Genomic DNA, 12,153 nt, shown 5'->3' on the forward strand with positions numbered 1-12,153 from the left:
CCCAATTCTTTCAGTACTTTTCACCTGTTCCGCATTCGCCTATTTCCGTGTTCGCCTGTTTTGCAATTGAATTAGGCGAAAAGCGGGGACGAGCACGGAATAAATTCGCCTCTGAAACAGGCGAATGAAGCGAACAGTCGGACAGGCGAAAACTTTGCCTCTAATTGAATATGGCTCTATGTGTCTCACTAACGTGCTCCTTCATAACAAGACCGTATCTGTCTTCTTTGTAATTGATGGAAGCGTGGAAAATGATAGAGGTAAATTCAGTAAGAAAAAGTTATACATGCTAATATCTACTACAGACTAATGAGTTGTTTAGCTAACAAATGACAGGCTATGAATGACCAGAAAAGCTGCTTTTTACTATGATTTCCTGCCATAGTATGATTTAAACCAGAGTTCCAACACAACAGACATGTCAAGATAAGAATACTTTAAATATAATAAGCCACAAACCCCATGCATCTGCATGAAACAAAAGCGTATAAGCACATCGCTCTACAATGCTGCTACATCTTAGTACATCTGGCCTTCAAATTTTATTTTTATTCATTTGAATTGGAGGCACTGATTTATTGTATAATATGAATGATTGAAGTGCTTAGCATTTGAATTACTGTTGGAAGAACAGTGACTCCTAGGCGTATATTTACTAAAGTACGGGGTTTTTAGAAGTGGAGATGTTGCCTATAGCAACCAATCAGATTCTAGCTATTATTTTTTTAGAAAGTGCTAGATAAATGTTAAGGAAAATCTGATTGGTTGCTATGGGCGACATCTCCACTTCTAAAAACCTGCACTTTAGTAAATTTACCCCCTAGTTATGGAGTTTACTCTAATTTTTTTTTAGCTCCAGTCTTACTGTAATAATTCACTGCATACTATTATAATGTCATATGTGGGTCTAGATTTACTGTAAATGCAGAACCATGCATAGGAGTGCAGGCAGAAGAGGGTGCAACCAAGCTTGTGTGTATAGTTCCAGCACAAAATATACCTAGCTGCTGTCTTATTTCATTGGAACAGCAGGAAGACTCATTGACTTATTGGGCTAAATATGCTTTGTGGCGCTTTCCAAAGTCGCCACATCTTCGATGGTTTCAACTACTGGATTTAAAAGGGCAATAACTGTAAATACAATACCTGCCTAATTTTGTATTTAATATTATTGTTATTGCCCCTCTAAATCCAGGAGCTGAGACCGCCAAACATGCAACGGCTTTGAAAAGTGCTGCATAGCAATTGTAACCTATTGTATCTCATTCCCATGTTTTTGAATACATTGTAATCCTCATTTGCGATAATTGGAAAACAAAAGTATATGATGAAAGGCTGTGAGCCACAACTGCGACTGTAGTAGTCAGGGAATATGTGATAATGTCTTGTGCACCGTTTACGGTACAGATAGTTTTTTTTATTTTGGTGCCAAAACACCAGTTTATATGAAATATTTGAGTAATATTTCTGAAAATATTATTTCTATATTTATACATAATAATGCTAAACAGAGTTATCACTATGGCTAATTTATTGCTGAAAAAGATATTTATTTCCAGTAAGGCACATAGCTAACTACACATATATTTTGTGCTGGTACAATTTGCACATGTGTAAATGTATAGAAAGGTGCCTTATATCTTTGCCATGTCCTAGATTAGTCAGCATACAGGGCTAATCCGTGCTTTAGGAAATGGTGCGGATATTTGTAAATGCAATGTACTATAAAATGAGCAGAATCATTTGCACATGACCAAATACCAGTGTGGAGCCTTAGCATCTCCTGTGCACCACTTTTAGCAGCAACATTTATTTTGTGGAAGTTGAACTGACCTACACAAGTAGGGATAGACGTATTTTAGCTGTTTGGTCAAAAATAGAAAATGAACACCAACGATCTCAAGAGTAAATGACAGGAATGCTGTCTTACTGACCAATTTAACATGAATTATATTACTTTGAACAAAAAGGTACATGCAGAAACATCATATAATAATACGCTAATATAAAAGTCCCGCTTTCTGATTCCACATCATTATACTTAATGATCCCCGAAGACCTGCAGCCCGTTATATTATTTCCATCAGAGTTAGGCACTGGGAAGAATAAATGTGTGCACACATATACCCATATACACACTTAAACTAAAGAAAACAAATCTGCCATGCTGATCCAGTCTTTGGTTGATATTCCTATACATGTTCAGGCACACCTGCTGTGCAATGCTTTGTGATCTCTGCAATATGAAACTACAGGTATGAACCAGTAAGCACTGAAATCCAAAATCCAGATTGCAAACGTAGATAGTCTGACCCGGGTCTGTCCAAAGAAGTATCTGGATAAGAGTAGTGCTGGAAGATGGGTCACAGGCATAGAATACGGGCTCTATGCATTCACCGAAGTCCACCTGAAGCAATGTAACATGATTGTTACGAAAAAAAACCTTATGATTCATTTTGAAGCAGCCACTAAGCTCTGGCAAGTTGCCGGCAGGAGGTTTGTACCCTACGTTTGGCTTCAGTTTGGACATCTAGGAGACTGGATGTGGAGAGTTTGCTAAAAACACGATTCCTGTGACTCTGGGTCATTGTGGATATGAAGCTTCTCATGCTCCTGGTGGTGTCCATTATATAGAACTGTGTACCTGGATAAAAACAATAAAAAAAGAAAACTTTATTAAACACAACAAATTAAATAATGATACTGTTATGAAATTGTCTAATCCATTTTATTGATCAAATTATGTTGTATTTGAAAATAGTTTATTGCTTATTTTTGTTTAGAATCAATGGACAAATCTGCAGCACAAGTTATACCCCTTTCAGACATACCGAGAATCCCGGGTTTTTTGCCAAATTCCCAGGTAGCCGCATATGTCTGAAAGGTACCTACCCGGGAACACTGCTTTGAGTTGGCAGCGCAGAGTTTCGTATAGGATGCTCAGCACTGCTGCTCACCACCCCCCGTGCTGGTGGCTGTGTACAGAGAATCCAGCCGGATGCCGGGGACACCCGCCGGTGGGTCTCTGCCACAGCGTGCCGCCCGCACTCCCGCTGGACCACCAGGGGAGATTTAAATAATTTAATAATAATAAAATAAAATGGTGGTATTGATTGGTCAGCTGTCTGCTGCATGATGATGACATCATCAGCGGCAGCCAGAGAGGGGATAGGCTAGGAAGGGCAGTGGAGCGGCAGGTAATATTAAAAACTAGAAAACCTGCTCTTGTCTGAAAGGGATCTACCTGGGAATTTCCCAGGTAGATGCTGTAGTGTGAAAGGGGGGTCCAGGCCAAATACCTGGGATTTTGCCCAGGAGAAATTCCCGGGTCTGAGCAGGAAATTTCCCGGGTCGTATGTCTGAAAGGGGTATTAGTGGCTGGAACAGATGTGCTGGGTGTGAGTGTGAACTGTTGCACCAGAAGAAGCACAATTCTTTATGTTGATGATCATTAAAAACATCCTCTGGTATCAAGTAACAGAACTTTTTCTAGGGTCATCCTACCTATTGTAAAGCAGGTTGAAATTAATGCTGTATACTGTATGTTATGTAGGCCTTCTATTTCTCAAAAATTGTCATACATATTTCAAAATTGAAAGTGATTAAAAATTACAAGGATTATTTTTTTTTTAATGTAACACTCCTTTGGATATATGAGCCTGCACGATGCCTCAGTGTGATGTAGCCCTAGTTAACGACATTTGTGCTAAAGTCCCGAAAATTATCCTTCTTTATTGCCGCATAGCGCTAAGCATTTCGGAGCTTGGTAAATGGGGCACTATCATAGACTAAGCATGTGGACTACTACAGCAATCATTAAGAGGGGGACAGAAACAAATATCTCCTATATCTGCTGTGGTAAATAGCACAGATACTTTATGGCATTAATCTCCTCAAAACAGTCATTTTGGAGGAATTACCACAATTTGTAGTTTTATAAATAGGTCCCTAAGACTTTACATTCAAGTCCAAAGTGGTTTAGGCATTAGAACTTTTCCTATCCAGGCCAGTACCATTCTGAAATACAGCAAATAATAGTGAAAGAGACAGCACAGTGTGAAAAGTGCATGCTCCACTAGCAGAAGAATGAAGAATGAGAATCTGCACTGTAGCGAGTGATATATTCAAGAGTGAAAGTTGATATATTCAAAATTTAAAAAGCAGAGGTAAAAGAGGAACTCAGGGCCTGATTCAGCAAGGATCACAATTGCAAAGCTGCATGCAATAATGCAAATGCAGCAGATGTATGACACCCCCTGCAGCATTTGCTATCCCAGCACTGCGGCGGAGGTCACAGGCGGAGATCGCAGGCTGGGATCACCATCGCGTCCAACGGTGGTCGATAGTTGTGATGGTGGACGGCGCCACGCGGTCGGCCAACTGAATAAGCTTCAGCTTACTCAGGCTGGCCTGCTTGCAAACCCAGCAGATTGCGTATATCACGCAGTCCCTGGGCTGGCCACGCCCAGAAAACGGGGCGGACACGTCCTATTTCTGGGAACGCTGGCCGCCCCCGCACTGCCCCTTAAATGCCTCTGCCTGTCAATCAGGCAAAGGCATTCAAGGGCTTGCGTGCGTCTGAAGCAGGACCCATTCTGTACACTCACAGAATGGGTCCTGCACATGGTCAGATTACCGATAATCGTGAATCTGTGTTTAGCAGTGCGCTGGATCAGGCCCTCACTGAGATGCATAACGAAGTTGATGATATTTCTATGCACAGCAGTGATCTCTATGCAATACAGTGAGAATTCTAGTGAACTATGGGCCTGATTCAGACCCGGTCGCTATCAGCAGTGCGCTCGCTATTGCCGATGGTTGCTAATCTGCGCAGGCATATGTATCGCAGTGCGCGTGCGCAAACTACACAATGCGATCATAGACCGTTCGCTTGCCCAGAACAGCCAGCCCAGCAGAGTGAGTGACAGGAGAGGCCGTTTGTGGGTGGTGACAGGGGCAGTCCAGTAAAAACGGGGGGTTGGATTTTCGAACGCCGTTTTTGAGGCATGCATAATTAACAGGCAGCGTCATACTACACGTCACTTGCCTTTTTTTTACACTGATTTCCTCGCAATGCTTGCGGTAGGGTAAAGCTACCGCAAGCACTGCGTTAGCATCCGATGGTGCTTGATGTACCAATGTTTTAATACACTTGCTGGAGATGACGTGTTGCTGGTGGGCGGCTCTGCCTGTGCGATTCTGCGTACGCTCAGACAAAGTGGCCGCTCACTAAGACATGGTGGGCGTGCTTATGCTTTGGTGAGCGTTCGCTTACCGTAGCGTCACTTTGACAAATTTGCATACGCATCCAGCAGGCATACGCGGATAGCGACTGGGTCTGAATCAGGCCCTATGTACAACATAGGGAGCAATCTAGTGACTGATATACAATGCAGAGAGCATTTTAATGACATCTATACTATACAGATAGAAGAATGATCTCTGTACAATACAAAAAGAATATTAATACACAATGTACAAAAGAGAACATTCTAGTGACCTCTATAATATTGAGCTTTTTCATGACCACTACACAAAACATTTGCTTAAGTACTAGTGAGTTCTATTCAATGGCAGATATATCCTGAAGGCCACTATAAAATGCAGAAGCCAATCTATCTCGGATTTGCCATGCAAGCCCAGTATATCTCCATGGCTGTTACAGTACAGACCCCTAAAAATACTGCATGCTTTAAAATGTAGGCTGCCCTAGAACTCTGGTGGCTTTATTATGCAGACACACAATTTTGGTAGCTTTACTATACAAACCCCAGATTTCTGTTGGCGTTATTATACAGAGACCCCTTCCTGGTTTTATTTCTGGTGGAGATAACAATGTGTTTTAACATTCTGCAGTCCCATACCATCTCTCGGCTGTTACACCCAGAAAACAGTTCCCAGGACTCTGATGGATAGTTCCATCCATTCATCAATCTGCATGTTGGGTTCTCCCAACTATCTGGCTGGTGATTGACCAGCACATAATTAACCAGCTTAAGAGTGTGTTACTGGATATGATAACAGCCATCAAATCCAGTATCTGGCTGTGCAGCAGCAGAGTCCATGGTCTGGCAGACGAGAGATGGGTCAGAACAAGCACATGGTGCCATCTGGCAGATATTTATAAAACCTGTAACTATTAGTTTTATAAAAGCTGGACATTTTTATCAATTTCTCCTGCACACACATTTTTCTGATAAATGTACCCTATTATGTCAATATCTAATTGTTTTCAAAGTTAATTGGTTCCTATATTTCATTATACATGCATTGTTTGGATGCAGCTGTTGATTGGAATTTTTGAATACATCCACAGAAACCTCTAAATAACCAGGAATCAGAAATGCTGAAAACTAGAAATTATTAGTGAAATCTTTAGAATCCACAAAATATTTTCTGCAATTCCCTGTGAAGTTTCTCACCTTTGGTAGAATTTGGCCTTACAACCACACCACACAGCCGTATGAATTGGCCACTCTCATCTCTGCTCTATTCAAGGACTATAAGCATACTACTATCCCTATGCATCCAGAAGACTTGTGCTTCCCTGAAGAACCCTCCCACATCACACATACTTCTATAGTGAAATACGTGGAGTTTGGGGGGTGATGACATTATCTGCAGTGAATCATATAACCATGGCCACATCCCAACTGTATGATGCAGTGAATTACATCATTGCACTTCATGTTGGGGGGATGATGATGTGAATCACTTTACCACACCCCCTGACATTGTCACTTGAATCTCCCCTGTGGGAAGATAACAAAAATAGGCAATTTTGAATATAAATTCGGAATGACATTTGCCTATCTGTCAAACCCACGTATCCAGTCTGCCAGTTACTTTTCTGCTTAAAGCATTGGGGCATATATATATAACATTTAGCAAAATGACCTGTCAATTTAAATTTTTTATTGTGCAAATCACAATTATGATAATTGTTTTTGTGCCCCATTTATCAAGGAGATTCAGCCATCACAGTGCTTCTAAGATAGGCTATCCCGACAACAAAAAAACAGAGATCAGCACAGAACCCCATATTTTGATTTTGGATCTGATTTTATTAATGATGGTCCTAAAAACAATTCAAATCATGTAATTTGGAGCTGGTTTGGTCCTACATTAGTATTTATATTATTAGCATGCATTTGCAGTCATTTACAGACATTTTCTAATGACCACCTTACAACAACTGTCAATATTTTCACCAATATTGGCCAAATGGAGCATACACACGGTCAGATTTTTCCTTCAGATATGAACGATAACGATTTAAAAATCGTTCAGTCGTTCATATCTGAAGGAAAATCTGACATATCTGACATGCCTGAACGATGGACGATCTACAATGCGCGTTCCCGTTTGTCAGATAACGATATCTGATATCTGATGTGTTTGCAGTCAGACTTGGACGATTCCATTCATTTTAATGCAATCAAAAATCGTTCAAAACTTTGGTCAAATCGTTCAAATCGTTCAATCGTTCAATCGTTCATCTGACAAATCTGACAAGTCTGACAAAAGGCTGCAGCAATCTGTCTGGCTAAAGTTAGTGACAGAAATAATGGTACAAACATATGACTTTTTAATAAAATATATGGCACTTCTCAAACATACATACTAGAGATGTGCGCCGACCCCGTGTTTTGGTTTTGGATCTGGATTGGTTTTGAGACAACCTCACCTCCATGTTTTGTTTTTCGGTTTTGGTTTTAGATTTTTTCTTACAAAATCATAAAAAAAGCTAAAATCATATAAAAATGGCCTGTTTTTGTTCCTACAGCATTATTAACCTCAATAACATTAATTTCCATTCGTTTCCAGTCAATTTTGACCACCTCACAGCTCACTATATTGTTTTCATCCAGTTTAGGCCCAAAATTTGCACCAAGCTAGTTGGCTGACTAAGCTAAGCGGCAGCAGCGGGCGGCACAAACACGTGGCAGTTCAACTTCCAAAATGGCACATCAGGAAACAAATGTTTTTATTATTCAAGAGAGGCCTGAGAGAGTTGGAGTATGTAGTTGAAGGCATGCCAGGGACAGGAAGGATTGATTGGTAGTAAATTTAATAAAATTTTTTGATTCTGAAGAAACTTTATGAGGGAGAAGGGGAGGGGAGGAGGCATTTACAAAAAAATATTTGACATATTCACATCAGTCCTTGCCCCAGAGAATCCTTTAGCGCCATGCCTGCTGCTGCTACTGCTGGGAGAGTATTGTCTCATCCCAGAAGGGGACCAGGAAGACTTCTAGTAGTGCTTTCCATATGAAAAAGCATTTCCCAACCTGTACAGGGACATTAAAAAAACAGAAGGGGACCAGGAAGACTTCTAGTAGTGCTTTCCATATGAAAAAGCATTTCCCAACCTGTACAGGGACATTAAAAAAAACATAGTTAGTTATTGGCCTCAAAGTGCCACTTAACCAGCACAGATATGTGGACAGGCGTAAGATCTATGATTTAAGGCAGGGGTAGCCAACCCTGGTCTCGAGAGCTACCAACACTGCATGTTTTCCAAGTCTCCTCACAGTATCACAACTGTAATAATTAACTCCACCTGTGGATCTTTTCAAATGTGGTACTGAGTAATGAATACACCTGTGCACTTGCTAGGTGGTCTGGAAAACGTGAACTGTTAGTAGCTCTCGAGGACCGAGGTTGGCTACCCATGATTTAAGGCCTTACATTGTATCTTTCTTTAGAATCCTGTGCCTGCCTCTGTGGCTAGGAGTGGATTTTCATCCCAGAAGGGGACCAGGAAGAGTGCTTTCCAAAAACAATTGACTGTTTAGTAATCCTTTGCAAACATTCCGAAAAAGCATTTCCCAACCTGTACAGGGACATTTAAAAAAACATAGTTAGTTAGTGGCCTTCAGTTCAAACTGCCATTGTACCCACTGTCCACTTAACTGGAGCAGATATTGCAGGCAAGTGGAACAGAGTAGCAAATGCAACATTTAAGAATTAAGATTTAAGTCTTACGTTGTGTCTTGAGCACCATGCCTGCTGCTGGGAAGACATTGTTTTTTTTTCCCAACGGATACAGATCTGAAGAGATGTAAATAACTACTGACAGGAAAAAGAGGCAATTTGGAGGCCCTTACACAAAACTGCTTTTGCTTTACTTGAGCTGCCCACCTTCCAATGTGTACTCAGAAAGAGTTTTCAGCACAGCCGGGAACCTTGTCAGTGATTGGCCTGAGAACACTTCCCCAAAATGTGGAAAAGATGATGCCCATCAAAATGAACTACAAATTCTAGGAGAAAGACCTTTACCGTCAATTACGTGCAAAAATAACAGAGGCACCTGTAATGGTGGATTCCAGCGGGGACATATTAATATTGTGTGAAGAGGATGATGTATACATCACCCCAGATTATACCATCACCCAAGTCTATATCGTCATCCTATCCTGTGTTGTGTATAAATTACAGCTGCGTTCCCTATTAAATTAGGGATTCATTGTCCACTTTAGTGAGCTCCATTTTAGTCCATATCATCACCAAATCCCCTACACATCTTCTGACCTGGGCTACAGGAGGAGCAGCTGCACTCTGGAATACGGTTGTGTGGAGTTGCCCCTCTGCCTCGCTGAAATTCAGGTAGAGCGGCCATAGGTAGGGACTGGGAGTAGGGACACTATAATCTGAGAATGCAGTTTTAGCTACCTTATTCCATTTTTTAAACCATATCCTCTAATTTCACCTGTTTTTATTTTTTCACTGGTGGTGTGGCTAACACGCACACACAAAAAAATTGTTTTTGTTTTCACACTGGTGGTGTGGCTAACAGGCACACACCAAAAAATTGTTTTTATTTTTTCACTGGTGGTGTGGCTAACACACACACACACACAATTTTTTTAAAATTATTTTTACACTGTGGGCGAAGAAGAACACCCCTGATGGACAGAGCACCCCCTGAACAACACAGCAGGACAGCCAGCCAGCCCCTATGGACAGGACAACCTCAAACAGCCAGCCAGCCCCTATGGACAACAGCCAGCCAGCCTCTATGGACAGGACAACCTCAAACAGCCAGCCAGCCCCTATGGACAGGACAACCTCAAACAGCCAGCCAGCCCCTATGGACAACAGCCAGCCAGCCTCTATGGACAGGACAACCTCAAACAGCCAGCCAGCCTCTATGGACAGGACAACCTCAAACAGCCAGCCAGCCCCTATGGACAACAGCTAGCCAGCCCCGATGGACAGAACAACCTATTATGAACAACAGCAGCGCAGCACTGCTCCCAGCTCCATCCCTCTTCACTCTCCACAGCCGGAATGAAATATGGCGGCGATCACGGGACCTTTATAGAATCCAAAACCTGTGAGAATCCGATAGCGGGATGATGACGTTTTGCTTCGTTTTGAGATCCGAGTCAGGCGGGAAAACCCGAGCCGACTCGTATCTGTTAAGTTTGGGTCTGTTCTGTTCTCAGGGAACCGATCCCGCTCATCACTAATACATACAGGCTGGCACAAAGGTTGTTTATTTTAAAGCAAGATACCCAAAGGTGGGTTTCACCCAGAAGTTAAATAGTTTGAGAAAGATATTTTGCGCAGATTTTAACTTGTTTCTCCAGTGGAATTTGCGCTGTAAGTGTTCTACTCACAATTCCTTACTCCAACAGATTTCCAGGAAATTTACAAGTGCAGCACCTTATTCAAAGTCAGAAAGACAGGCTATTTGCTGGGGGAGGGGGGGGATTTTGTCTCAAATTGCAATTTTCTTGGACTGTGCATGAGCTAATTTTCACAATCTGAATATTTTTTTGTATCAAAAATGACTTGAGAGTGTACTGTATGCCACTAGTGGGCCAAGTGTTGGCATACAGTCACAACTACTATAAAATAGCCAGTAAGCATTGCAAAGGCATCAAACCACATGGGTACCTATTGTCAACTTTATCCAGCCAATAACTCTAATGTGATTTTGAACTGTTATCCTTTACAATTTGTGAAAGCATGCAGAAACCATGCCTCTAGTCACAATCCAGTCTCATCTCTACCAAGTATAACAAAGGGATCGCAAACACGAGGATGTAGTAACAACTGCGCATGCGGATGTATCAGTTGCAAAGATTCTAATGGATTTGCGACGCGTTTTGCTGTTCCGGATGTGACTGAATATGAATAAGGCCCACAGTGTGGTGGAGAAAAAGCCATTTAGCGAGATTATGGAGGAAATATAATAGCCTGCAGCTTGCAGGCATCGGCGAGATCCTGGCGAAACTGCCCAGTGTCTTAAAGTGGAAATCATTTAAAAGGTAAAAGTACCTGGTTTTGCCTCTTAAATGATTGCCACTTTAAAACATTGGCCAGACTCACTGGGATCTCATCAAAGCCTGAAAGTCACAGTCTATTTTATATACGTCTATATCTCTGGAACGTCTCTCCTCAGCAATGTTTTTTTCAATGCATATTGGCTCATCTCTAGTTATAATTTATTCTGTGCCTGTCTACTTCAAAACAGTGCACAAGGATGATCAGATAAGACATTATCAAAAAGAAGCTCAGTTTCTAGTTAACTACACTATAACATGTGAATAATATAGCAAAATTACAAAAACTAAATTGTGCACATCTAAGTAAGGAAACACAGGTAAATATCATGTGTATCATGAAAGTCTACTAACACAGATACTTAATTACATTAATTAACTGTAACTTTATTATAGTAAATGACCATTACCTAGTACTGTAGGTCAAAACCTTTATACAGTAGTGTATATTTTTCACTACAATATAATAGCACATAATGGGGTTGTAAACAGTTTATAAAATGTTGCTTTATAAAGAGGATTATCGTTCAATATGCTTTCTTGTATGGTCTCACCCATTTGTCTTTGTTATCTGAAATGCAACAAGTCGGCGCTTCTGCACAGTTAAGCGTTTGATGCTGGACGTTTATCACAGTAGGATGAGCTTGTGACAAGGAAAGCAACAAACAAGGACATATATTCACAAAGGTTATTTTACTGGGAGAGGAAGATGGAAATGATATGTTCGTCAGCATTAGGGCTTGTATACAGTACATGGGAATTAAAAAAAAACAACACTAGTAAAAATGATAGAGAAAATCGTGTACTTTGTCATCACTTTGATGAAGCTTTAAAAGTATGTTCAAAAAAGCATCTTTGC

General features: G+C 41.0%; 1 protein-coding gene across 1 annotated transcript in view; it reads right to left on the reverse strand.

Moving 5' to 3' along the window:
* Positions 1-1,650: 1,650 nt before the first annotated feature.
* The window catches only part of HTR4 (5-hydroxytryptamine receptor 4), a 240,502-nt gene continuing 229,999 nt past the window's right edge, over positions 1,651-12,153 (reverse strand). Inside the window, exon 6 of the mRNA XM_088475792.1 lies at positions 1,651-2,644. Coding sequence (XP_088331918.1) covers positions 2,557-2,644 — 88 coding nt within the window. The 3' untranslated portion in view covers positions 1,651-2,556. The remainder of the gene's footprint in view (positions 2,645-12,153) is intronic.

This window comes from Taudactylus pleione, unplaced genomic scaffold (assembly GCF_031769625.1).
Source record: "Taudactylus pleione unplaced genomic scaffold, aTauple2 ptg000178l, whole genome shotgun sequence".
Classification (NCBI taxonomy): Eukaryota; Metazoa; Chordata; class Amphibia; order Anura; family Myobatrachidae; genus Taudactylus; species Taudactylus pleione.